The 26,732-nt window shown below is 47.1% G+C and overlaps 3 protein-coding genes across 7 annotated transcripts in view; 1 reads left to right on the forward strand and 2 right to left on the reverse strand.

Moving 5' to 3' along the window:
* Positions 1-1,869: 1,869 nt before the first annotated feature.
* On the forward strand, positions 1,870-12,379 carry NASP (nuclear autoantigenic sperm protein). 3 transcript variants are annotated; one of them, XR_008975256.1, is made up of 14 exons: positions 1,870-1,959; positions 2,822-2,932; positions 3,453-3,533; positions 3,714-3,811; positions 4,498-5,379; positions 7,209-7,291; positions 8,037-8,122; positions 8,238-8,311; positions 9,364-9,552; positions 9,812-9,978; positions 10,413-10,466; positions 10,560-10,631; positions 11,596-11,793; positions 12,213-12,379. XR_008975256.1 is itself a non-coding variant. In XM_057432335.1 (14 exons), exons 1-14 carry the CDS (start codon positions 1,910-1,912, stop codon positions 12,264-12,266), a joined length of 2,133 nt encoding a protein of 710 aa, XP_057288318.1. In that variant the 5' UTR covers positions 1,870-1,909; the 3' UTR covers positions 12,267-12,379. The 3 variants fall into 3 exon arrangements, 2 of the variants coding, with proteins under 2 accessions (XP_057288318.1, XP_057288319.1); XM_057432335.1 differs by having other exon boundaries at positions 11,596-11,727; XM_057432336.1 differs by lacking the exon at positions 3,453-3,533 and having other exon boundaries at positions 11,596-11,727.
* A 3,226-nt stretch (positions 12,380-15,605) lies between these two features.
* CCDC17 (coiled-coil domain containing 17) lies at positions 15,606-16,994 on the reverse strand. The gene is made up of 6 exons (XM_057432337.1): positions 16,818-16,994; positions 16,447-16,629; positions 16,219-16,348; positions 15,994-16,132; positions 15,827-15,886; positions 15,606-15,747 (listed from the first exon to the last, which is right to left on the reverse strand). Exons 1-6 carry the CDS (start codon positions 16,992-16,994, stop codon positions 15,606-15,608), a joined length of 831 nt encoding a protein of 276 aa, XP_057288320.1.
* Positions 16,995-19,082: 2,088 nt separating this feature from the next.
* GPBP1L1 (GC-rich promoter binding protein 1 like 1) overlaps positions 19,083-26,732 on the reverse strand; it is a 33,617-nt gene continuing 25,967 nt past the window's right edge. For all 3 annotated transcript variants that reach the window (XM_057432344.1, XM_057432345.1, XM_057432346.1), the window contains 5 exons: positions 25,593-25,733; positions 21,960-22,118; positions 21,253-21,377; positions 20,271-20,373; positions 19,083-20,015 (listed from right to left, as the gene is read on the reverse strand). In XM_057432344.1, the coding sequence (XP_057288327.1) occupies positions 19,869-20,015; positions 20,271-20,373; positions 21,253-21,377; positions 21,960-22,118; positions 25,593-25,733 (675 nt within the window). In that variant the 3' untranslated portion in view covers positions 19,083-19,868. The remainder of the gene's footprint in view (positions 20,016-20,270; positions 20,374-21,252; positions 21,378-21,959; positions 22,119-25,592; positions 25,734-26,732) is intronic.

Below are 26,732 nucleotides of genomic sequence, written 5' to 3' on the forward strand. Positions count from 1 at the left end.
GCCTTTCCTGTGCCTCTTTTCCTACTTGACATGCCTCCATGTTACTCCGTGGTGGGAGCTGGTTTACGGAGTGCTGATACACTGCTGAGCAGGACCGGAACTCCAGCTCCAACACCAGTTCAGTCTCTTAAGGAATTGTTCAGCCATCGGTACAAAGGCTGTGAGGTGACAGCACCTACCAGTACTCTGAAGGTGATACCTTCTGTGGCCTTAGCAGTGTTAACACTTTACTTCGGTTTTCTCTACCTGTAAAATAGGCTTAGTGCTCATTTGCCTTGGTGCAGGCACAGTAGCAAGGCAGTTTCTAAAGGCCTCTCAAATGTAAAATAAGGGCACTCTCTTATCTCTGTTGATGCCAATCAGAGACAGTCATAGACTTCTCCTTTGCTGCAGGATAAAGAAAGTTTAACTGACTGTAAATGAAATAAAGAGCACTTAGAAAGATAATCCTCTGTATTCAGATAGTTCAAAAATTCAAAGGAATTAGCTTTCTGTTTTGATAACTTTATTTACAGTAGGCCTATAGTAAACCTACATGTTCAACTCGAGCAGAATGCTGCCGTACGTATTTCCTGCCCTGGGCCTCACAGCATGCAGCTTAACGGCGACAAACCTGTTTTATCACTCTTTGTAATCCTTATGTAAAAACCGAAGAACTCCTGTGTTGGGTGTTTCCTAATTCCTGCTGAATTTACCTCGGTGGAGAAAGCCATTACAGCTCCATTAACAATCTGTACTACCCTGGAACGTTTTCTCTAAGGGAAATGAAATCCCTGCCGTTTGGGGTTTTATTATTCTAATCAAACGCGGGTGACTTTAACTACAGTTCTTACTGCGCATCAGTAGGGAAGCAATTCTCCTTTGCAGGCGCTGTGTGGGATGTTAACAGCAGTCATTATGCCAAGGAGAGCGGCTTTTGTTGCATGGATTTCCACTTGCATGTCTTAAGTAAATACTCGGTGTATGACTTCGGGACTGTTTCCCCCTCTTTCCTGTCGGGGCCCCAATTAACTTTTTGTAGTTACTTCCTTTAATGCGAGTAAGCAAGCAGGCAGAGAATTCCTAAGGAAAGCAGTTAAATTCGGCATATCGACCCCGCAGTTCCCAGCTCTGTGACTCCATGCACTAACAGGGTGCCGCTGGGGCCGCTGAACTTCTATCTTGAAACAGCGCAAGGGGAAATGAGCTTCAGCTCTCTGCCAGCGGCTTTCCTGCCGCTGTGCGAGTTCTCTGTCCGTCTCTGCAGCTGCAGCAGCAGCAGCCATGTCTGCCTTGGCTGGTGGGAAACGCATGGGCTGAGGTTACACCAGGGCAGGGGCGCTACTGCTGCCCCAACCGCCCAGTGGAGCATTACGAGCCCTTGCGTGCGCTGGTTGTGCCCCACGGCGGGGAGCGCCTGTCCGCTGCCCCATGGCAGGTCAAGGCGTGCGGGCCCGCCGGAGGGCGGCCTTTGTTCCGCCCAGGAGCTCCGCGGCCACGGGTCCCCCCCGTGCCTGTCAGCTGTCCTGCGGGGGCCGTGGCCAGGGCCCGGGCTCCTCGAGCGGCGGCACTGGCCCCGTGGGCACGGGTCTGGGGTCTCCTGGTAGGAAACGCGGGGTGGAACTGCCCGGGTTTGCGTGTGGGGACAGGGCTGAGCCGCTGCGAGCTGGGGATTGGTGGTGCCAAGTTTACACGGTGGATTGGCTGGCAGGGCTTGGTCTGATACATCCTGGGCGTGAAAGCAGCTGCTTCCCTAACAGCGCTTCGTGGAAACGGGAAACAAAACGGAAAGTAGACGTTTCTCCAAAACATAGCTTACGAACGTGCTCCGGATGGCTGAGCACCTGGAAGGCTCTTCCTGGCCCTGCCTCTGCACCTCCCGTCGTGAAACGGGCGGCCTGGCATAAACACTCGATATTTTGTTTGCAGGATGGAAGAGGAATTGGCAGCTCCTTCCACATCCACAGACAAGACAGACAGGTGAGATGGGAGTCAGGTTTGTCAGTTACTAAAGAATGACAGTGGTTTGGGTTGGAAGGGAACTTAAAGATCATCTAGTTCCAACCCCCTGCCATGGGTACCCTCCACTAGACCGGATTATTGAGTGAAACGAAGAAGTCATCCTTCAAACTGGTTGTTAGGCTTGAAGTTTAACTGGTGGGGCTGCTGTAGATGCTCACAACTTGTACTCGCCTGTAGTCTGCATGAATCTAGTCCAATAAAATGCCTTCAGGGAGTAATAAACACACAAATACCGGCTGTTGTTTGGGAAGTTCTTGATCTTTGAGTTAGTGCTGGGGAAGCATTGGGCAGGTATCAGTAGGTGACTAGTGTGTAGTAGTTCTGTGTGTGTGCAGCTCCGCTTGTCCCAGCCCAAGGTTCTGGGCTGGGCTGGACCTTTTGGAAATGAAACTGTGACATGTGCTGCACTGACACAAAACTTGCATCTGCCATTCCTCAAATGCATCATGCCGTGCTATGAGAAGTCAGAACTTGGATTTAGTCTTCTTTTTCTTGGCTTAGCTAGCATTGGAGTCTGCTCAGACACTGCACAGTACTCATTGTGTGACTCTTAAAGTATGTTCTTCAGCATCCATTGTCATACCAGATTCTGATACCTGCTTCTTGCAGTGTTTGGTTAAAGTAAACCATCTGCCCTCAGTCATAACAAGTAAAAGTTGGTCCAGATTTAAACAAAACAAAGTACCCCCCTGCCTTGGTCCTTCCAACCAGTGTGACATCTGCAACTTGCTCTTATGTAAAGCTGACTCAGATTTGGAAGCTGGATATGAAATTACTGTGGAAACTAACAGAATACTGTTTTGTTTTATTCCCCCTCCAGTATGGATGTGGATGGAGAATCAAAGAAACTATTGGGTTTAGGACAGAAACACTTGGTAATGGGAAATATTCCGGCTGCTGTTAATGCATTCCAGGAAGCTGCGAGCTTACTGTGAGTAGCAGAATGTTGTGTGTGGTTTTGCAGGGTGTGGGGTTTAGTTTGTCTGTGCTGTTGTGTCTTACACAAAGAAGACATAAATTGTTACCTTAGGATAAGCTACTTGATTTAACTCAAGCATTGGACAGTGCTGTAGTTGGTGTGCAATTTTGACAGCCTTTGTGTGATAGTAATTGCCAGTGCAGCTCCCAAAGGAGGAAAAGGGATTTGGTATTTGATTTTGCAGTGTATGGTTCTGGTGGCTGTTAATAGGACAATAATGAGGTAGCGTTACTTGCTAGTAACTTGTTTACACGTCTTGATCAAACTCTGAGGGTGATGCCTCTGTGTTTTAGATTAATCTGCTTTGCTGGGTGTTGGAGAGCCGTGTCTTGCAAAGTCAGACATTTTTTACCTCTTTGAAACAGTGGGAGTTGAGCTAACAAACTGATTCTTCCTGTCCAGGCGTCTTTAGCTTATAGGTACTAAAACCTAGAGTAGGCACAGGGAAATAATTCTTCATTAACTTTTGTAGGGGTAAGAAATACGGTGAGACAGCGGATGAGTGTGCGGAAGCTTTTTTTTACTATGGGAAATCTCTTCTGGAGTTGGCAAGGTACGCTGACAGTTTCTTGTTTAAGTCTAACTGGTGTAACAGGATTCCACCCTCATATAGACTGGAATACACACTAAACTTCATCTATGCTGGGTGGGATGGGCCGTGGCATTGCAGCTTGTGGAACTGAAATGGTGTTGTTACAGGAGCTAAGGGATAACAAGCTTTTCTTCCCTTTAGAATGGAAAATGGCGTGCTGGGAAATGCCTTAGAAGGGGTGCAGGTTGAAGAGGAAGGAGAAAAAGCTGAAGATGATTCTGCATTACCAGCTGCTGATGGTATGTAAAGCTGTCAGATGCGTCATGGAGGCACCAAGCTGCGTTTTCTGGTGTGAATGATCCTTTATCTTGGGTAGACTGAAGCATTCTGTTGAGACACTAAGCAGCCTTAACAGACTTTGTTTTGTTGTTGTTCTTCTAATCTAGCTTAAAGATTGAATAAAACTGCAAGGAACTGGTCACTGAAAGCATGTGTTATGGCCACCAGGTGTCTGTGTTGTGAAACACTGCACTCAAACTTGCTTTCTTAAGCTTCACAGTCGACCTGCTTTGTAACCTTGCAACAGTACAGTGTGTGTAGTAGGACAGGTTGGAGTAAAATGTCCAAGAACAGTCGCTATTTTATACTCCCTGCAGCTGGAGATAATACAGGAATTCCTGTCCATCCAGGCTATTAAAACACTGGCATCTCTTGCTTAGCTGTGACTAAACGCTAGCGCTCAGAACTGCACACTGCTTGAGCAGCCGCTTGCAATAATACAGTCAGGGGAAGGGATTTGCTTAGTTTGAGTTACTGTGTTGGTTCTGTCCTAATTCCTTGTACTTTGAAAATGAAGCTTTTAGGAATGTCATCTAACTTGATGGCAAATCAACACACTGGAGGGTCTGAGGGTGGTGGTGTCAGTGCCCGTTAATGTCTTTAACACTAAACTCGAAGAAATGTTTATGCTTCCTCAATCATGTAGAAGAAGCAAGGAAGGACTTGAGAGAACAGGTATATAACGCTATGGGTGAAAAAGAAGAGGCCAAAAAGTCAACAGGAGAGTCTCCAGTGGTATCTGAGAAGGAAAACATAGAGAAGGATGTTGAAGTGAAAGATATCGTGGAAGAAAAAACAGAAGAAGGAAGTGCTGACAAGGATGTAAAGCCTGAAGAGGCTGAAGAGAAAATGGAGGTTTCTGTGGAAAAAGAAGTAGCTTCAGAAGAGCAGAAGCAGCAGGAAGCTATGGAGAAGGAGGCCACAAAAGAGGAGGCAGCTGCAGAAGAGAAGGTAGTGGAAAAAGAGCAGAAGGTGATGTCTGAAGACAAGGTAGCAGAGGCAACTGAGGAGATGGAGAGCACAACAGAAGTGATGGATGAGGAGGCAAAGGCAGCTGTGGAAGACGCTGGAGCTGGAAGAGTGGCTGTGGAAAAGAAGGGAGAGCAGGCAGCAGAAGCAACAGAAAAAAAGCCTGCTGTGGAGAAGGGAGAGGCTGTAGAAGGGCAGGCAGAGACAGCTGTGGATGAGAAGGCAGTAGCACAAGTGACAGCAGAAGCACAGGCAGCAGTTTCTGTGGAGAAGGACACTGCAGAAAGGGAACCAGAGGCAGCTGAACAGAAGAAGGTGGAGGAGAAGCAAGAGCCAGTAGAGACCACTACGGAAGATAAGCCAGATGAATCTAAAGAGACAGAGTCCTCAAAGGAGCCTGTGCCCACAGAGGGTAAAGAGCTGTCTAAGGACCTGGAAGAAAAGGCTGAAGTAGCTGCTAAGGTAGAGAAAGAGGAACAGAAAGATGACCTGATGGAAGAGGGTGAAGGTGCTAAGGTAGAGAAAGAAGAGAAAGATGACCTCATGCAAGAGGGAGAAGGTAACAGGAGAAAAGTACTTGTGGGTGGATGACTTGATGGATTTGGCTAACAATGGGTAAAAAGTGTTCCATTCAGGATTTTCTGTTTGCCTTAGAATAAGGAAAAGGCACAGTAAAGGGGCTCTTGGAGGATTTTACATCCAAGTAAAGTTTCAAGGAGTAGTGAATAGTCTCAGTTTCGCCAGACTAACGCTTAACTAACTGCAAAGCAAATCTTATTTGAAAGCAAACTTATAGCCCTGTGAAATGTGTAAGTAATGGCTAGGCTGGTGGAGAATACTGAATGGATGTTCACTTGCATGCGTCTGGGTTTAGTGCACTAACCTCCAAATAACTTGAAGCACAAGTTGCCTCTGGTGTTGTATTTGATTTTAAAACAGTGGAGCAGAAAAGTAAGAACAGCTGAAGCCTTAATGTAGTAAATGTGCTTTTAGTGGGGTGAAGGAACTCTCCATTTGAGTCTTTCTGGTTGTAACTGCAGGGAGAATTTGGTTGGCAAATCTAAACTTCATTTGCCCTGGAACCTGAAGGCTTATTGCTGCTATCTAGTGCAGTCTTGCAGCTATCTAGCTTTTTCTGCCATTCTGCTTCGCTGCTTCATGACAGTTGTTTTCAGGATAATGTTAAAGTAACCCACTTCAGAGTAAAACTTGAGCACTTTGACTTATTACTTGTATGGTCTTAGTAGGCCAGTGCTTTGTGTTGCACAGATTGATGAGCTGATAATTGAAGCTTTGCTTGTCAGTAACTCTGCTTCACAGGAAAACCCATATTGGGAGTAGCAAACATTCAGGCTAAATGGTTCTGGACACTGAAACATTTGTGCTGCTGAGCACAGTGAATGCTCAGTGGTGGAGCAGCTGCCTAACAAAGTGGCTGTCTGAACAGAGTGTAAACTCTGAACAGAACGTAAACTAAGAGCAGTTATCCACTCACCATCCTGTGAAAGGCTGCTTATGTACCCACACTGCTGCTTTTTGTCCCCAGCTCTGTAAGTGTGAGGATACTCTTGGTCTGGTGCTGTGTTATTCCAGGCTCCTCCCACTACTTAAATTTTAACTTCCTAACATCTCTTCTGTTTTACCTTTGATCGAGCTGTCCTCACACTCGCAGGTTTGGCTCCTTCAGTGGTAGGTGTGTGCTTTTGGGGAGCTAGACAAACAGGCTCATGGGTTCCCTAGTTCCCACCTCATCAAGCTCCTGTTATTTTGGAATTAGTCAGTGGTCATGATGCAGGAATTAAATGTGAGACTTGAGAACACTAATTGATTTGTATGTAAAGTTACTGACCATATTCCTTCACTGCACATGTCCTCAGAATGTGTTCTACTGGTAGAATAGCTCTTATCAGAAGACAAATCAGTGCCACACAATAGCAGGTTTGTTAATAACATTGCCACTTAAGTGTCTTATGTGAGGAACACTAATTCAGAAATGGTCTTACTTGTACACAGTTGGCAGCTATCTTGCTGAAAACACTATGTGTTGCATGAAGTCCAGCAAATGAGCAGTACCTTCAGGGCTGCTCAGGGTGCAAGGGCTTCATTGAGGGTTCACAATTCTGTGTAAGTTTCCATTCTAGATAGTTTAACTTCATAAAGTTGAACTTAAAATGTGGACTAAGGTAGTCTGGAGCTACTCGAGTCTACAGTGCCCAACACTTTTGGCGAGATGGCTGCTGCTGCTGAGAATTTAATACATATGTACTGTTCTTGCACATCTAACCTGTCGCTGGAAGAATGAGGGCTGGATACGATACGTTCTACCTGACTCCGTGTGAAGCAAGTGTAGCGCCAACAACTGCTCTCATTCGTCTACTTTCCTTGTAGAAACAGAAGAATCTGAAGAAGAAGATAAAGAAAATGATAAAGCTGAAGATGATAAGGAGAATGAATTGACAGTGGAAGACAAGGTGAGATTGTGAGCTCTGTTATCTGTGCTTGGGGGGGGAGTATGGTACTTGTCTAAATGTCATGTCAGTATCTTTATACAAGCTCAACTGTATTTCATCTAGTTCTGTTTAGGAAATGACTTTTGCAAACGAATTCTGCCCCTTCCTCAGGCAATATTGCGCATAGTCTGCATTGTAGGATGCTGCTCAGCTCTTTCCTATAAACTTGGGCTTGTTTAGCTATGCTGAAACAAACACTTGTGGTCTGCTAATAAGTAGTGCAGCCTGGTAAATGCAGGGGCAGGCAGGGAGAGTTGCTTTAGCTTGCTGCAAGAGTTACTTGGAATTCTGAGTTTATTCACTGCTTGTTTTGTTGTTGTCTCACTATGGTCATATTGAATGTACCCAGTCCAGTGATTAGGATGGGAAGTGCAGTAAAGTGGAACATCAACTCCTTTCTATTCATCTAAATAGCACCTCAAACAAAATCTTATTCTTGGGATAATATTGGTGCTTGGTGCCTTGTTCCTGGAAAAATGTTAAGGCCATATCAGCTAACAATGTAAGCTTGGATTTCACTTAAAACATCGTCACTGCAGGCAAAGTCTCGGTTGATGCAATAATATCTTCGTGTTCTTTTTTTTTCCTCCTTGTTGTAAACTGTATATCTCTTGAAATCTATTCCTTGACAACACTGCTTAGAAACTTGGTGTTGTTGTTTGATGTGGTACGTAACCAAGTCACTTAATCTTTAATGCACGTTTAGTCTTTACAGGAGAGTGAGGAGGATGAAATTGGAAATCTTGAGCTGGCCTGGGACATGTTGGAGTTAGCAAAAGTCATCTACAAGAGGTAAAGACTTCTGTCCTAATTTGGACATGTGCTGGATAAACTCGTTGTAAATCGGGGGGTGGCATAATTAGTGAGTGTGGCATATTCTGATCAAGATTTAACTATTTCTCTTCAGACAAGAAACAAAAGAAGCTCAGCTCCATGCAGCTCAAGCTCATCTGAAGCTAGGAGAAGTTAGCATTGAATCTGGTAAGTCATACTAATTCTCATGTACAACCGATTCAGTTCCACTTCCTGCCAGCTCTCTTTCAGACTTTCAGATGAGTGGGGGTGAGTTAAGGCTGTTAAGATGAAAACAAAATACTTTGTCTAATTATGATGGTGCCACTGCATGAAAAGCTTTGGAATCAATGGATGATCAAGTTGGTTCCTTAAACAGGATACTCCATGCTTTTCCAGACCAATGGAAGAATGCTTTGAGTAAGAAGTAATGTGTTGCCAGATCAAAACCAACCTTGTGTTGTGCTTTATAGGCGAGTTTTGGTTAGCTTGTGAAACTTAGGAGACACTTTCCTTATTGAAGGAGTGAGCCACTGAGCTCAGTAGTAGGTGTTGGTACCATGCCTTGTCCAGAACAAAAAGACTGCAGATGAAGAATGGTTGATTCTCTTAAACTTTCCAAAATGTATGTATGTATGTATGTATGGTCAGAAAAGAGTGCTATGCATCAGGAAGAGTAGGAAACAAGCCCCAGGTTTGCACCTTCTAATGTGTCTTATCTGCCCTTCATTTAAAGTGTTTTAATCTTGGTAAATCCAGATGGAACATAATGTTTCTCTATGGCAAGCACTGGTAATAATCTTGACAGGCTTCTGGACAGGGACTACAAAATGAAGGTTGTGTTTCTGTGTCACTAAAGAGCTTGACTGGAAGGTAGCAAGGGACCATCCTTAGCTCTAGATTCAAGCTGCAGTTGTGACCAGGTACATTTGATTCATGGTAGCAGGTAAAATAAGAGGATTTGTGTGCCTAGGTTGACTTGGCTGCTTAATTCACTGTGGTGCTGCCAATAGACAAAGCCCTCCTGAGGAACTGGCCTCTAAATCTATGAGGAGGGAGGCAGTGTTGTCATTTGATAGTCTTAAAGCAGCCCGGCGTTGAACTCGGGTGCTGTGTTCAATGGTGGTTCTGTTTTCAGACTGTATGAAGTGTAACAAAATAGAGAGTGAATGAGGGTTTAGATCTTGCTTGTTTGGATAAATGAGTGTGGTTTGTAAAGACCTCATGGTTTTCCTCTCTAGAAAACTACACACAGGCTATAGAAGAGTTCCAGGCCTGCCTTGCCCTGCAGCAGAAGTACCTGGAGGCTCATGACCGCCTGCTTGCTGAGAGCCACTACCAGCTGGCTCTGGCATATCACTACAACAGCCAGTTCGATGAGGCCGTTCTGCAGTTTGGCAAATCTGTGGAGGTCATTGACAAGAGGCTGGGTAAGTGGATTTCTAAAGCTGCATACTGAATAGGAGAGCTTTCACAAGTCAAAGCAGACTTTAACTGCACTACAGGTAGCTAAGTGTGCTTTATTACCTTGCCTTGACAATGTTTGCTGGTCTGAAAGTGGCAGCAGGCTATACTGATACGGGGTTGTTGAAACTGTGTTAGGGGATGCTTGCCTCTGGGTGTTAACTGTGGGCAGCTACTTTGTCTTGATTGTTTTTGTTTTTTGCCATGATAACTGTTTAATCCTAGCAATGCTTACTGAGCGGATAAAGAAGGCAGAAGGTGGGTGTCCTGAAGATGAGAAAGAGATTGAAGAACTGAAGGGACTGCTTCCTGAAATCAGAGAAAAGATAGAAGATTCAAAGGAGTCTCAAAAGAGTGCAAGAGTAGCTGAGTTGGCACTGAAAGCAACTCTGGTTAGTGTGTCCTGTGGTTTCTTTTTACCCAAACGCTTTTCCAGGGAGACTTAAAGTAAACCCATAGTGGGAGGAGCTCAGACTTGGCTGTTGGGATTGAGGGCTGGTGGTTGCTCACATTCGTTACAGGCTGTGATTGTTGAGAAGGTAATTGAGGTACTTGATATCTAAAGAGAGGGTGTTTTATTTATAAATACCCTGACATTAAGTGTTCCAAACTAAACTTGAATTCTGTACTCTTCTGTCACAATTTAATGTGTCGGGGCTGGCAATGACAGATCAGCCAAATGTGAGAATAGATCAAGTGTTGCACTTGTCCTGTGTGTGTATGTAGAATGGAGTGGTAAGACATGAAGGGTCTCTGTTTTCTGTCCCTTTCTGAACTAACATGGTCTTGCCAGAATTTGTTCACTGTTTCTTCTGCTTTTCTGAAGGTTGGAACTACATCTGGCTTTGCACAAAGTGAAGACAGCGGCTCTGTTTCCACAGTAAGTTAGCTGAAGATGGATGCTGATAATTCATGTCTGCTGTAAGGATTACTGTCTGGTGTTACTCATGTGTCCACGTCTATCTTGTAATAGATTCCGGTAAGAAAAGCAGCTGATGGTGCATCTCAGTGTGTTACAGACATCTCTCATCTAGTCAGGAAAAAGGTGAGTCCAGAAGTGACTGGTTGAGCAGTTTGGTAGAGTACCACTGGCTTGTTCTGCATCATTGGATTTCTTGTCTTAAAGCTTTTTTCTGAGCTTAATTTTATAATGATCAAAAGCCCTCTAAAATGAAAGCCAGAAATAGTGGGTGAAACACCTTTCCACTGGGAGCCAGGCAGTCTGGGAACCATCCAGCCTCCAGGAGTCTGTTCCGGGTGCTTCAGTACCCTGCCTGACTCACACTGGTTTAACTTCAGACCGAGTTGTGTGGCTTCTGCTGGCCAGGAGTGCCCTCCTCTGCTGAGGGCCTGCAAGAGCTGCAGGGCTGCCTACAGATCTTGAGCGCAAGCAGCAAGGCTGAGCTGGGTTCCCTTATTTCCAAGTGGAAAAGGAGAATTAAATCTTAATGAATAGCAAAGCCAGTTTAATGGTAGTAATGATAAACTGCCTCTTAAACAGACAGGTATTGAGCACCAGGTTCCTTCAAAGGTGTGTTGTGTTTTTCCTAGAATTGCTTACTAATAGTACTGAGAAGAGCCCTCACAGGATCTTAGCTTTTATTTTCTATGCTGCTGTGGCACAGCCTGGCCTGTGTTATGTTTATTGGCCTCTTTCAGTTCAGGTTTGCCTGGAGCAACTTTGATCTGCTTTATGCAGGTGTTTGTGTCATAGATGTTCTAATTCCATCCCTTTTAACTGTTACCTGGCTCAGCAGTTGAACGTTTCCTTGCCAAACTATAACTAAGCACTATAGGTACCAGCATTTCAGTAGTGGCTTACTAGAAATCCTCTGTGGTTGAGACCACAGAGCTTTGGTTAAATCTTAATGAACATTGAAGTATCCATGTTGAACCCGGCAAGCAGAGCTTGAGCAGATGATATGCAATGATGTCTAGGTGCTAACTCTCTAAAAAATACTTAAAATCTCATTTCTACATAGTGAAGACTATAAACATTTTGTCCTCAGAGGAAACCAGAGGAGGAGACTCACCAGGGAGACAATGAAGCTAAGAAATCTAAACCAGAGCCGGCTGTCAATGGTGGTGGTGGTGGTACTGTCCCCAGTGGAAATGAGGTTGCAGAAAAAATGGAAGAGGAGGTGGGCAGCTGAGGCAGGACCCTGCCCTGGGCTTTGGTTTCCTTTTTTCCTCCCTCCTCTGTTCAGGTGTGGGTTTGTGCCTGGGTTTATTCCTGCTGGCCTTCACAAGGCTTCCCAGGGGAGGTGGGAACATTCCCCACTTAGCAGTTATATTTTATATATATAGTATGGTACTTGTGTTATACCATAGTCTCAAACACCACATGGGCTGGACAGACACAGCTGTGGAGACTTGCAGCCTGTCGGGTGGGACAGAAATGTGTTCTGGGTGCTGAGCTACAGCACAGGGCCTTTCCCCAAGTAATTGTCAATACCCCTGGGCTGCAGTGGTTCCTGTCAGTATGTTAGGGTAGTGTTGTGCTTTGAGGACCAGCAGGAGGAGTCAGTTAAGGCCTCAGACTGCAGGAACCTTGAGCTGCTGCATGAGTCGGTGCTGTCAGGGAGTCCCTTGTGTTCTAAAACCAAACCCTTTTCTTCTCTTTTAGACAGAGAAAAGGCCACAGGCAGAATCAGGGGCTGCAGTTGAAAGCACAGTATGATAATTCTTTAACCTTGGACACTCCTCTCCTTACAAGGAAAATGGTTTTGTATATAGTGTATTTTTTCACTTTTTGGCAACTTTTGTATGACTTCAATAAAGATTGTAAGCAAATGTTCCTTGGCTTGACCTGCTCCCTGTTACAAACTGCAGCCTCTGCTCCTCAGTCCCCTCCCTAGGGGGACTTGGCACAGTGTGGGGCCTCAGCCTTTCCACTCCAATCTGCCTAATGAGGCAGGAGGGAAGGTGGGTGCTGGGGCAGGCTGGGCTGGCTGGTGCTGGGCAGAAGAAAGGAATAAAATTCACTGTAGCTGTGTCTAAGGCAACTCTAGATCAGACTTCTTTTGCCTTCTGCTGGGCTAGGGCACAAGCCCTGGGGTTGTAGAATCATAGAATAGTTAGGGTTGGAAAGGACCTTAAGATCACCAAGTACCAACTTCCCTGTCATGGGCAGGGACACCACGCTAAACCATGTCACCAAAGGCTCTGTCCAGTCTGGCCTCGAACACTGCCAGGGATGGAGCATCCACAACCTCCCTGGGCAACCCATTCCAGTGAATTCCACCCTCACAGTGAAGATCATCCTTATATCTAACCTGAACTTCCCCTGTTTAAGTTTTAACCCGTTACCCCTTGTCCTGTCACTACAGTCCCTAATGAAGTAGTCCCTCCCCAGCATCCCTATAGGCCCCCTTCAGATACTGGAAGGCTGCTTTGAGGTCTCCATGCAGCCTTCTCTTCTCCAGGCTGAACAGCCCCAGCTTTCTCAGCCTGTCTTCATACAGGAGATCATCCTCATGGACTACTTTGGGCTTGTTCCAACATTTCCATGTCCTTTTTACGTTGAGGACACCAGAACTGCACACAATACTCCAGGTGAGGTCTAACAACAGCAGAGCAGAGGGGCAGGATCACCTCCTTTGACCCGCTGGTCATGTTCCTTTTGATGTAGCCCAGGGTACAGTTGGCTTTCTTGGCTGCAAGTGCACACTGAAGCCAGCTCATCTCAAGTTTCTCATTGACCAATATCCCCAAGTCCTCCCCAGGGCTGCTCTGAATACTAGCTATGGTTATTTTGCTCTTCCTACCCTGAGCCTGGGGTGAGTTTCTGGGGTCCCTCCCTTACGCTGCTCAAGGCTAAACAGGCTGGGGATGGCTGATAAGAGCTTGTCTGGCCCCTGCACCCTCTGTAATTGCCAGGACTGTGCTCAACCGGCATGGGTGGACTGAGGGAGGGGTGGGGCAGGAGGTGATGGCTTTTCACAAGGATGTGAAGGTGCCATTCTCTGAGCCAGCCTCAGTCTCTGTGCCCAAGTGTGGATGAGAGACTGCTCTGGGGCAAATGTATATGTTTTATATGTGTATGTATATACATAAAAACCAAACGGTGCCTAAGAACTGAAGACCAAGAGGCTGAAGCTATTTATTAAACGTGGCAGATACGATGAAATTCACCACGGGCTTTGCTCTCTCAGGGGTGAGCTGTGGTTACCTCTTGTTGGGCTTCCCCTAGAACGGGCTTGTGGTGATGTGGAGCTAAACTATAGGGAAAAGGGGGAGAGGGGGAAAGCGACTGTGCCCCACCACCAGTCCTCACCACCACCCCATGACAGGATGCAGCAACTCAGCTGTGGGCACTGCTGGGGCAAGGAGCAGCCTGAGGTGGAGGCTGAGCCCTGGGGTGGCTCTTGATGCTGTCAAAATGTTCAGAGCCTCCCTGGTCCCAGGAGGGGCCCCGTGTGCTTCCCCCCTTCCCCAGCACTGCAGGGCCCTGTGCTCATCACACAGCTGGGCCCAAGCCCCATCCCTGCAGCTGTAACAAATTTTGCCATCCCCTCATCACACTTGTTAACAAAGCCCCAATTTCCTGCTCCAGCCTGGTGAGGGGACACTGGGATGCTGGGGCAGCGCTGTGTGGACATGACCCATTCCCAGCTCACCTCTGGGGATGGGGAGGTTTGTGCTGTGCTGGGAGCTCCTGAGCAGGTGGTGGAGGATCCTCCAAAGCCACAAAAGAGGTGAGGCCCCGGGGCACATGGGGGTGGCCGGGGGCTGTGGGGCTGCCTGGGCCCAGGGCAGGCCTGGGAAAGTCCTGGAAAAGGAGGAAAGTGGCCTTAATGGGAGGGGGGTCCCAGCACTGTCCTGCCACAGGCAAGCCACGGTTTCGCACTGGGAAGACACACACCTCCTGCTCCAGTGGCCCCAGCTCCGAGGACACCCATGTTCCCAGCTGGAGCCAAAGGAGCGCTTCCAGAACCACCTCCCCAAGCTCATCCCTCCACAGCCATCATCCCAGCCGGCTCTGCAGCCCAACCCCATCTCCCCTCCCCGCAGAGATGGAAACTGTCCTCAGATGAGGCTCTTACCACGAGAAGCTCTGGTGCAGCCAAGGCTGGTGGGATGGGGGGGAGCACGGGGGGCGGGAGGTTGGTGGGGGGCAGCCGAGGCCCCATCCACTCCGTGTGGCATTGCAGCATCCCCACCTCTGCCTGGAGCTGGGCCAGCTCCTGTGCCTGCCGCTGGGCTGCCTGTGAGCCTGGGGGCCAGATCACCATCACCATGGGGTTTATACTGCCCCATAGCCCCCCAGCAACCCCTTCTCGGGATCCCATTGGGCTCGTGTTCAGGGTCACTGAGGGGGGTTCCACTTGTGCTGCTGTTCTGATTCTTTGTCCCTTGTTAGCCACGCAGTGTCTAAGGGAACATTGTCCCCCTGTCAGTGCTGTCACTGTGCAAGGTCAGGCACAGAGCCCCCACCGTGGGCTGTGCAGTTACAGACCCCAACTTGCACGTATTTGCATGAGCCCAGGGGCTGTGGGGTGCCGATGGGGCTCCCCCTTCCCTGAACCCACAGAACTGGAGAATCAAAGAATCCTAAAACAGTTTGGGTTGGAAGGGACGTTCAAAGGTTCTCCAGTTCCAAGCCCCTGCAGTGAGCAAGCACAGCTTCAGCTAGATCAGGTTGCACAGAACACATCCAACCTGGCCTTGAACGTCTCCGGGCAACCTGTGCCAGTGTTTTACTACCCTCATTGTAAAAGATTTCTTCCTCATCTCCTGCCTGAATCTCTTCTTTTAGTTTAAACCCATCACCCCTCACCCTGTCACAACAGGCCCTGCTAAAAAGTCTCTCCCCATCACCTACCGGCATCAGCTCTCCTCTCCCTCCTGACCTTCACTGCCAAGAGCTCATCTTCCAGCCGCCGGTTCTCCAGCTCTACCACCAGCAGCGCCGCATCCAGGCCCCGGGCACCAGTGCTGGAGGGCTCTGCTGGCACAGCTGGGGGGGCTCAGTTGCCAGCAGTGGGTACAGGGCCTAGGCTGGGCAATGGGGCTGGGGTTAGTGCTTACTTGGCCTCTTGCCTCTCTGCTGCCCTTGGGGTCCTTTCTCCAGCACCGTGGCCTCCACCTGGAGGTGGAGGAGCTGGTCCAGGATGTGCGGGTCGTGTCCCCCAGCTCGCAGGTAGGACAGGCGCAGGGCCCTGCCGCAGCCAGGAATGAGCCGGTGCTGGGGCTCATCGGGACGCTCAGCTCAGAGCCGCCATCACCCACAGCCCTCACCTGGCCTCGGCGGCGAGCGGCCCGGCGGCTGGCAGGAGGCTGTCGAGGTGCAGGGTGGCCCTGGGGAGGCACAGGGAAATGGCCACGGGGTTCTTGATGGAGAGCACCTGCTCCACGGGTGCTCCGTGATGGGGTGCAGAGCCCTGCTCCTCCCAGCCAGGCCTCACTGTCTGTGTGCTGCATCCAGGTGTCCGACCAGGTCCTGCGGGGCTGCGGGGGCCTGGATCAGCTCCACATCCCCCTGGCTGGGAGGTTGGGCCTCCATGGCTGCCTGAGCCCGCAGTGCCGCCAGCCGCTGGCACAGCCCTGTGGGACACTGAGGGGCTCAGCACGACCCCCCACTGCACCCCAAGGTGCCTCTCCCCCCCACCCCAACCCCTGCCTGCACCCACCCTCTCTCTGCTGCTCCAGCTGCTGGGTCCTGGCCCGGATTTCGGCCATGTGGCGTTCATGGGCCTCCACCAGCTCCTGTGGCCGCTGCCGGTGCCCCTGCGGTGGGGCTGGCCGCTGGGCGGGCGCATCCTGCTGCACAGGGAGCTGCAGCGGGCGGGAGGGGCCGGACCCCACCAGCCATGGGGCAGGGAGCCGATGCCCACCCCGGGGTGCGGGGCTGGCCGTACCTCCACTGTGGTCCTCCTGGACGCGGGCTCGGCCGCACGGAGCAGGGCCCTCTCGCGGGGGGTGAGCACGGCCCCCAGGGGAGCTTCCCGTGCTCGCCTGGGCCCCTGCATGGCCGGTGAGGAGCCGGGAAGCAGGAGGAGGCGGCCTGGCCCGGCGTGGTCCCCAGCCTGGGGCACCCCGGCCTCCGGGAGGCAAATGGGAAGGGGGAAAAAACTGCTTAATTAATGCGAGCTTTCCTGGCAATAGACGCACCAAGGGTTCCCCGTGTGATGGGGGGTGTGTGTGTGTGTGTGGGGCACGGAGCCGGTGTGGCTGTGAACCCCCATTTCCTCACCCGCAGCACCCGTCCCTGTCCCCATCCCCACATTACCGTGTCCTGCGGCCTCCCCACCATGCCCGGAGCCCCCTCCACAGGCAGCGGGTCCCCCTTAGGGAGGCGGGAGCGGGCGGCCGCCGGAATCCCGAGGCACAGCTTCTCCTCATGCGCCCGCAGCAGTGGCCGGGAGCTGAAGGCCATGCGGCAGCGGGGGCAGGTGAAGGCCGCCATGTCCAGCATGCGGCACCCTGGAAGCGCAGCGAGGGGGTCACTGTGGGGTGCCCCTGCCAGGGGAGAACGGGGCGTTCTGCTGGGGGTGGCACAGACCTGCTCCGTGCTGCTGGTGGCTGCCGTGTTTGAAGCCACCGTTGCTAGGCTGGGCCAAGCTGGGCGCGCGGCCGCACCCTCACCCTGCCCATTCCCGCTGCTCGGGCACCAGAAAGGGGGTAAAATGGCGCTTGAGAAGTGAACAGCAAACAGGCTGGGGAGGCCCCATCCCGCAGTCCTCTCCCTTCCGTGGGTACAGAGCACTCCTGCCAGCCACGCCGGCCCCGCCGTGCCCCTTTTCCTCCGGGCGGCCGCTCACAGCAGTGCCCCGCAGTCTTTAAGCTCCTCCTCCGAAGTGAGTTGGCTCCATCCAGCCACTGCCCCCCCCCCCCCCCCCCGTCACGGCCACAGGCGTCTCCAGAACCCCTGCCCTCCTTCGGTCCTTGCCCCGTTCTCTGCTGGCACCGCCAGGCTCACCTCAGGGCACCGGTCACCTCCCCCTGCGATTCAGATAAGGTAAAATTCTTCCCTGTGAGGGCGCTGAGGCACTGGCACAGGTTGCCCACAGAAGCTGTGGCTGCCCCATCCCTGGCAGTGCCCAAGGCCAGGTTGGATGGGGTTGGAGCAACCTGCTCTAGTGGAAGGTGTCCCTGCCCATGGCAGGGGGTTGGAGCTGGGTGAGCTTTAAGGTCCCTTCCAACCCAAACCAGTCTGGGATTTGGTGAGAGTGGGTGATTTACTCAGGAAGAAGCAGCAGTTTGGTGTGTGAGGGACTGCTCAGTGAGGTTCCAGGGGAAGCCAGTAACACTCCAGCAGCTTCACTGATGTTTAAACCACGCAGAGCCCATAGGAGGGCAGCCACACAGCAAATGCAGGAAGAGATCAGACCAAAAAGCAGAGAGCTCTCATTACCCATGTGCCCTGCTGCGCTGTCCCTCTACCAGGCTATTCCTTACTCCAGGCAGCTCTTCAGCACCACTTCACCCACCACAGGTGGCTGTCAGTGTGGATTTGATTTAACTTACCCCATTTCTTGACACCACCACAAGCACCTTTCAGTTTTTCACTGAAATGGAGGTAAGGAGTTACACTTTTATAAACTGGACAAACTTCTCCAGACAAAACCAATGATGTTTGATAGCAGCAAAGCATTAGGAACTTCAGGTGATCTGTGAAGTATCTTAAGAGGAGCCAAAGCACTTCCCCAAAGGAAAGGGTTGAGACCATGAAGAAGGACTCCTGAGCTCTGGTGTCTGCAGGAGCTGGAGGCACAAACAGCAGTTAGACCTGGTGTCCCTGAGTGTTCCCTTGAGTCCAGATGAAAAGATTCACAACTAACCATTCCCGTTCCATGACACATCTGTCCTGTCTGCCTGCTCAGCAGCGGATTGAGAAATACCCAAGCGAGACCTTGGGTGAGACCCCCTCAGGTCAGTGAGACCCGAGCACTTCCCTCCAACCCATCTGCAAACAGTGCACAACCATGCGGATGCTTTCCAATCCAAAACGTTTGTGTAGCGGCTGAACTTAAAACAGACACTAAAATAGCTTAGGCCACAACTGAGTTGTTTGTAAAATCCTTTTTAATCTAATAGAAATGTTTTCATGAAGTTTTAAAAAAGATTTCAATGAAAACAGCTTTGGATTCAGACATTCCCTTGCCACGTTGTGAACAGAAACAGCAGCATTGCACTAGGAACAAGTGACACCGACCGGTCGAGCTTCACCATTTTGTATGAAGCGGGAAAAAGAAAAAAGCAGCAAACTGCTTCAGTAGAAGAGAATTTGAATCATTTTCTTTAAAGAAAAAAAAAACAAACCAAAACCCAAAAGAGAAACCAACCAACCATGGGCTATCATCTCAGCATTGTTCTCCCTCTCCCATCTTAAAGGGAGAGTTTAGCTTCTGCAGTCTGAGTGCTACAGCGATGTTTGCCAAGTGGAAAAAATACAGTGGGAGAAGAAACTATTTATCCCCAGTGCTATTAAATCCCCCAAAGTTGCAAGTCCCTTTACAGGAAAGCTTCTCTTACATAAGAAAGACAATTAGAATTGGCAAACTGATGCAAAATATTTATTCCAAGTTAGTTATTTTTGATGCAGTAGTTTTTCCCCCTCATACAGACTCAATGTGATAGTCACTTTTTTAAATCTGTAAATAATGTTATCAAAATAATCTTAATCTTTGAAATCTCACAAAAAATTTATATTTTACAATCCACCCTGAATATCAAGGCTGCAAGAAGAAGAACACAAACAATTCCTATATCCAAATATTTTACAGCTGTACCCAAAAAAAAAAGAAGAAAACCACAAACGCCTGGTTAAGTGATGAAGCTCCCCGAGCCGCCAAAAAAAAAATAGAATAAAATAAAATATCCATGTTATTAGCATTAATTTAACATAATTAGAACTTCAATAGCCATTTTTGTCATTGACAATGATTGTTTTAGCACACTGTTGCCGCACGCCATTGTGTAATGCGGGCGGCACTGTTAGAAGCTTGTTGTTGCAAAGATCAGTCAGCCACTTGTATCCTGCTTACAAGACTGAACTTGTGCACTGCCCCACAAGGGATTTTTGTCAAAATTTGCTAGCTGCACAAACTTCTATTAAGCATTAGGGCAAAACCAAAAGAAAAAGCTAAAGAAGCCAATTTCTCTCTTTGGGATACAATTATTTCCCTTGTGCATGAAGTATCAACAACAAAAGAAAAAAACTGAACAGACTGGAGACAGAATAAACTCTGTTTAGTTTATACAACCCCAAACACGTGTTGAACTATGAACTGAGTTTATTGGGTTGGTTTTATTTATTTTAATTTTCTTGTGCCCGCTTTCAGGCATCGTCATCTGACGTTTCGCTGCTACTAGTTTCTGTGTCTGAGTCCTCAATCTTTGTCTTAAAAGTGCTTCTCCAGTGGAACAACAGGCTGGAGCCGCGGCCCTGAAGAAATCCATTCTTCCCAAATCCATTTCTTCTTCGCTGTAGGAATGAAAGTAAGTTTTGAAACAAGCACAAGCATGGAGAGTGACTGTCACTAACCATCTGTGGGCACAAATTACATGTTTAACTGTCTACACCCACACTGCATGGATAATGCAGTCATTGACTGCACTACAATTTCAATTCAACCCTTTGTCTTTTCTAGTATCTGTAAGAACTACACCACAGACAACCTGTGCATGAGAAGGGAGAGGGAGAAGAGCAGTCACAATTGGCAAGAGCTGTAAAACATACCTGCTCTGATTTAATTTGGAACTCTTTGAGCTCATCCTCCGTGAGGGGAAGGTAGTTCTCATCATTTTCAGGATATTCCTGCCATCCCATTTCTTTCAATAACCTGATTTGTGGAGGAAATAAAAATTGGAATTAAAGCAAGGCAACAGTTGCAAAGGAGAGGACGTTTTGTCCACAAAGCACAAGGTTTTGCAGTAAACCACTCCCAAATCACCAGGGAAACTTCTGATATTAGACATGACTTCAACAATGCTTCATGTTCACCCAACATTTTTCAATGTCTTTTACAAATATTTAATCATGAGGAGTCTTGTACAATGGGTAAATAACTGGCCTGGCAGACAAAAAAGCAAGGCAGAGATTTGAAATTCTACCCAAGGATACTGAAGAAGGACATGAGGCAATCAAACCAGTATCACAGCTCAGAATGTCCTAAAACTTCCTATCTGCTTGCGCCAGATGCTCACACACTGCTTGTTTACTGAAGGGAGATACAAGCTTAGATAGTAGGTAAACACTTTATTCACTCTCTTCCACTTTTACAGCATTTAAAGCAGCACAGGAATATTCTATGCACAAACAGAAGGAAGTGGTGTGTGTGTGTGTGTGAGGGTGTATCTTCAGTCTTCAGACTATTACATTTAGGACACCTGCTTGTACATCAACCAGAATCACACCAGGTTCATGCTGACTCCCAGTGTGGGCAGGTAAATATCTAGGCAGCATTAACACACAGGGACGTGGGCACTGGAGAAGCACTGGAATTTAATTACAGACCATGGTAAAGTCTTGGCTCACCTGTCATCAGTGTCTTGTTTTAATTTCAGTGAGGCTCCACCTAGTCCAGCACTACCCATGAAGCCCACACACTGGCTTAGTGTGCACAAAGCTACTGCTGCTTCTGAAATAGTTTCCTTCTCCTCACACAGTCCAAGGATTCACCCTCCTTTACTCAAGACACTTTATTTTGCCATTTACTCACCTGTGTTCTGCTTCCAATGAATGAGAGAGGTTTTCCCCCTCCTCTGGCAAAGGGAGAGAAAGGCCATTCTGATGGCAGTTCTCTTCCCAGTTTTCCTTTGGTTCTGGTGTGCTGTTGCTCTCCATCTAAAGAAAAACAAAAGCATCAAAGAGTGCTTGCAAAGACCATGCCAATAGCAGATTTCCCAGTCCACGCTTCTGGTTTTGGAAGTAAAGTCAAGCCTTTCACCTTGAGTCAGTGTTTTTTACAGAGCCTGCATTGACAGTGGTTTAATGCAACTTCTGCCTGACTGTGACAACACAGTATGAATGATGTTTGGTAGACTGCACTTCTGTGTGAAAGGAGTTAAGTGCTGGCATTACAAAACCATCATCAGTGGCTTCAGGAACCTCGAAAGCTAATTCCAGTATTAAAATATGGTATTGTTTCACTCCTTAGAAAACCCTTGCAAAAATCTAGACTACCTTCACCATCTGAGACCTGCCTTTCCATCTCACTACTTACGCATTTGTATTTCATCAAGTTAAGATCTCCCTTCATGGCAGTGCTGTGTACTACTGCTGCTGGCATGTATGCTGGACCACTGGAAGTCATTCCTTTCTTCCTCCAGGGCCTGAATTACATACACAGCTGTTTTTTTTTTTCCTCCAGTACCCAACTCCTTAAATACATAATGATCACATATACAGTAAGGACAGAGATCTTACATCATCCAGCTTGTCACATTCTCTGTTCTCGGTTATCTCCCCATTTCTATCATCTTTCAGTGCCTTCAGGAACTCGCTCTTCTTATCAGTGGTACGGCGCATCAGCTTTGTCAGGCGTGAAGAGCAGATCTCGATGGGAGGGGTGGTGCTGGAAGGACTCTAGACAAGGAAGGTAGAAAACAGAGACCTTCAATCTGTATTTCTGCAAAGATGGAGCCCTCTTCAGTACACTGTTCTCCCCACTTATCAGTATCAACCCGTAACTTTTTCTTCTCCTAGGAGCCAATTCACATGGCCATGAATAGGTTTATTTTGTTTCTTGCCAATGCAACTCTAAAGCAGTGCCAGAGCCTACAACAATATGAAGGCAAAGAACTTCATGCAGGACTCTTACTCTCCAAAAATTAAGATTAGGCTCAGTTAAAATTTGCATCTTAAGACATCCTGACAGACTCTATCCTGAAATCATGCTATGGGGTTATAATCTCCTTTCAGGGAGTGGTCACACGCTTAACTAACCACAAGTGATGTGAAATAGGTAGCCACAGCCTCAGTATCCTCCCCTGGAGAGTGTGCTGCTGATTCCTTGCTGTGTACACTCACAGCCCAGATGGTTCAGTGTGGAGCCAGACACAGACAACCCTGAAGCCTGTGGGGACTCTGCTCAGCTCAATTCACAAATCCAAGGTAACCTCCCATGCTCTTCCACAGTGTTTAAGCTTTCTTAATGATTCTGAAGCTGTGAACCAGGGGTAAGGCACAACAGTTTGTGCATTACCAGTAGCCCAGCCATGATACTGCAACAAAAACACTGCTAAAGAAGATGAACTTTCAATTTAATCTGTTCCATCATTTCCACTGTACACACAAAAGAAATCTAAAAGCACACTATGTGAAAGTTCTTGATTTCTTAACCTTCTGCTCATGTGGATTTCATGTCTGTTTTCTCTAAGAAAAGGAATTTATTCATTAATAAGGATACCTGACACCAGCCTCTTGCATGCAAAACTATTCTTTTCCTTCACTTACTTGGATTTTTTTCCTCAATATTAAACCAGAGTAACATTTCCTAAAGTTTGTAGCATTTCTCTCTTACCCATTTGGGTTTTTTTAAAACTAGGATGGGAAGGTTGCAAATTCAGGCTCTTCAAAATGAATCTCCTTTGTAAAGTACTTTCTTAACAGACTCATAGCTCTTTGAGCAATGATGACGGGAACTAAAATATTTAGCAAAACAAAACCAAGGCAGCAACTGCTGCTTGAATTTGTCATGTCTGTTGCACATAAAACGTGTGGAATAACACCTTTCAGGGAAGTGTGTGCTGAAAGGAATGCCTTACAGTAAGTATTTCTCAGGAGCCTTCGCAGATTTTGCCTAATTCAACACAGTAAAGAACACAGCAGCAATCGTAACAGATGTAACAAGTGACTGTGAATATCAGGATAAAAAAGCCAGCATAGTACTGAAATCATGCTCTTAACACAGCAACTAGCTTAACTTCAGAGACGGAAGGTAACAATAAATGAGGCTAAAACTTCGATGTTTTCTGGTTAGCTCTTTGCTAATGGCTGTTTTAATGTTTCATAAACTGCTGAGGTACTAAAACTTAATTTCTACCCATTAGTGGGAAACAGCTGAAAGTTTAGAAACACAGATTCCTGAAAGGGAATTTAATTTCACCTCAATTCTGGTTTTATGCAGAACTTCCAGAAGAAATGGTTTTACATACCATTCTCTTTTAGTATTAAAGGGGTACAAGTAGGCATTTTTGGCATCTTTTCTAAAGGTAAGTTTAACCCTTTGACTTATCAAGGCAGCTGTTTTCATTTTATTGAGAGCACTGCATCATCTCAGATTGTTCAGATGTCAATCTATGTAACAGGGATGGCTACTCCTACAGAAAAGTCACCCTGAATCACTTTAAGACTTCAGACTGTATCTTAACCTGGTTATTTTAGACTGGTTTGTGGGGACACAGTGTCAGTGCTCACTGGCACCCTTTCAGTTTTCAACACACTGCGGTCTCTTATGAATAGAAGTGCTATTTGCAACACTTCTGCAGGAGGGTCATTATCCCCGTTTCAGAAATAAAAAGGCAGAGATTGCTTGCATCAGGCCTGTGGAACTAGGATTACAGTAGTATTTGCTGGCCATGCTCCTGTGTTTTTATACTGCAAGTCTCCAACAGATTCAAAGAAAAAAAATGTTCAGTTTTAGTGGGGAGGAATTTTTAAGCCCTTTTGTTCAATTGATTGACACTGGTAATACAAGAAGCATTCAAGGCAGCACTGCTTGTTCTGGGGAAATCCCAGCTGCCTACTCTGGTTGTCAGACGAGTATCTGGCATCTTTGCTGACTAAAGGTTCACACAAGACCTTGAAGGGGGGAAGGGACGACTTGCGTTACTGACATATGATACAGATATGCTGTATGATGTGAAGTGAATGCCCTTCTCAGTATCTGCCTATTGAACTTCACATATTTATCCTGCAAAGGTGTCCATACTGTGCTGTGCATTACACAAAAAGGCAAGCTGTCAGTAGCACAAAGGACTCAGTCTAAGGACAGACAAAAGCAAGGGAAAGGAATGGAGTGTAAGATCTATTTGTCAGTGACAGGCCTATGCTTGTTAACTATTGCTTTTTAATGACTGCTTTTACACTCAGCAGTGGCTAAAGCAGGAAAGTACATGCTACTGTAAAGCCTGCAAAGCAGAGAATCATGAAGATGACAAGGCTGTATTTTGGAAGTAAGATCTGCAAAGGAAGAAGACAAATGCACAACTAGAAGAAAACCCCAACCCGCTGTTACACTTGAATGAATGTCATCTATCACAGTCTTGGGTTTTGTTTGTGTTCCTTTTACATATGCTCACAAAAATTTTGAGAAGCAGAGGAGAGAAGTTATTCAGTGCCACTTTTCTATTTAGCGTCGTGGACTTCCAAGGTCCAAACCAGCATTTTCTATACAAGCTACGGAGCAAGGCATAGGAATGCTGGCCAAAACATGTTATATCATCATTACTGCTGAAACATTACTAGAGTTATACACCAAGGCTCTCTCTGTACTTCAGACCAAAACCAGAGGGAGTCAGTTTCCACCTCAGCACATTACTTCCTTCCAACACCAAAATTAAAACCAGACACTGTAGCTGAAGACACATACACACATGTTAAACTCCTCCAACCTCCTCAGAGGTCACTGCTTGTCCTGTTGTGCTCCTAGAGAAAGAATATGAGGCAGATTGTTCTCCTTCCCCTTCTTTCCTCATACTGAAGAACCACATGGAATCAGTTTACTTATCTATTTACATCAGTACTTGGTATCTGCACTCCAGTACCACCAAGTCTGTGCATGTCTAGTTATGCAACACTATTTAAAGCATTAGTGTGTTTTTTCATATTTGAGGAAAATTCTAATACATTCAAACACCAATGGCTTTATATTCAGGTAAACCACATTTTTATTTCTTTTAGTGTATCAGATGTGGCAGAACATGCTAAGAATGTACAAGCGACTCATTCTTCATGGGTGCAAAGGTAGGTACCATATACAGAAAGGACCTTATGTTTCAGCTACAGCAGGTGACAGTGACAAGAGTTCCCACCCTATTCCCAAACCCAACCCCTTACCTCTTTGGGAGAGGTGAGGACTGAGCCACTCGCCAGTACCGCTGGTTTGGTTACAGACACTGGACTGGTAAAGGCAGAGTCACGGCTGGAGGAAAGCGAGCCTGGTTTGTGTTCACTTCTGTTGGCTTTCCATGGACTTGGCTATATTGAAGAGAACACAAGATACTGGTCAGTAAAGGGTAAGGCACAAAAAGGGGTTGCTTGCAAGAAATAAAACAAATCAACATTGTCTGTTAAGTGGATATTTCTTTCCCCTCTACAAGAACAGTCTCATCAAATTTACCTTGACAGCAATTATTTGTTCCTCTGTCTTCTTGTTTCCCCCAAATCACACATAGTTCTGCTTCACGGGCACCACCCTCCAGTAAAACACCATTAGATCTCAGAAAATGCAGCACTGCTCTTCATTAAGTGGAAGCACCACCAAGTAAAGCAATGTAATCTTACAGCTACCCACAGATGGGCAGTAAGAATGCCAATTAAATTCACATTTCATATGGAAGCACTGTATGCCACAAAGAAAGGGTTTGCAACACTTGACAGGACCTTCCCCTGTGCGAGGAAGCAGCATTATCAAGGAGTATTTCTGTCCAGGCTGAGAATGCACATTATTTATTTCCTAGGGCTCTGAAAGTGTCCATCATTGCACTGATTTAGCAACTACAAGGAAAAAAGTAATAAAAAAAGGAGGAAAAGCTGCTGGTTCATTAAAGTGCATGAGCACTTGCTGTTTTGCTCTGCATACTCTGCAGTACCCCTTCAAACACACTAGCAATTTGGCTGAAAAACAAAGACTTTGAAAAACAAAGATAAGGTTTTGTTGTTTGGAATGTTATCCTTGAGCCTCTCTTATCAACCAAGGACAAACACTGTGAACTGCTAAGTCTTTTACAAAGAGGATCCTACCAAGAAACTTGTTATCAAATAGCACAGAAATACACCTGTCAGAGCATTAAAACATACTGGCTCTTGTGACCCATCAGACTTTTTAAGCCAGCTTCAATAACTCATGCACAAGTGGGATCCAGTTAAATCTGAGACTGAAAAAACATTCTGCAAGCAATGAGAGCAGAAGCCATTATTGCAGTATGTTCTCACTCTCCACTGGGTTATTTTATTCATTTTTGAATAAACAAATCA

This window comes from Pezoporus wallicus, unplaced genomic scaffold (assembly GCF_028554395.1).
Source record: "Pezoporus wallicus isolate ANWC-B61680 ecotype Strahan unplaced genomic scaffold, APGP_CSIRO_Pwel_v1 contig_14428, whole genome shotgun sequence".
NCBI classification, from domain to species: Eukaryota; Metazoa; Chordata; class Aves; order Psittaciformes; family Psittacidae; genus Pezoporus; species Pezoporus wallicus.

What these genes read in the sequence shown, in the direction of transcription:
- NASP (XM_057432335.1), top strand. Translation starts at nt 1,910, where the DNA reads ATGGAAGAGGAATTGGCAGCTCCTTCCACATCCACAGACAAGACAGAC. An exon ending in AGAAGTTAGCATTGAATCTG is followed by an intron (nt 8,312 to 9,363) that starts GTAAGTCATACT and finishes TTTCCTCTCTAG; the next exon opens with AAAACTACACACAGGCTATA. An exon ending in CAGAAAAAATGGAAGAGGAG is followed by an intron (nt 11,728 to 12,212) that starts GTGGGCAGCTGA and finishes CTTCTCTTTTAG; the next exon opens with ACAGAGAAAAGGCCACAGGC.
- CCDC17 (XM_057432337.1), bottom strand. Translation starts at nt 16,994, where the DNA reads ATGGCGGCCTTCACCTGCCCCCGCTGCCGCATGGCCTTCAGCTCCCGG. An exon ending in CCAGGAGGACCACAGTGGAG is followed by an intron (nt 16,349 to 16,446) that starts GTACGGCCAGCC and finishes CCTGTGCAGCAG; the next exon opens with GATGCGCCCGCCCAGCGGCC. An exon ending in GCTGGAGCAGCAGAGAGAGG is followed by an intron (nt 16,133 to 16,218) that starts GTGGGTGCAGGC and finishes AGTGTCCCACAG; the next exon opens with GGCTGTGCCAGCGGCTGGCG.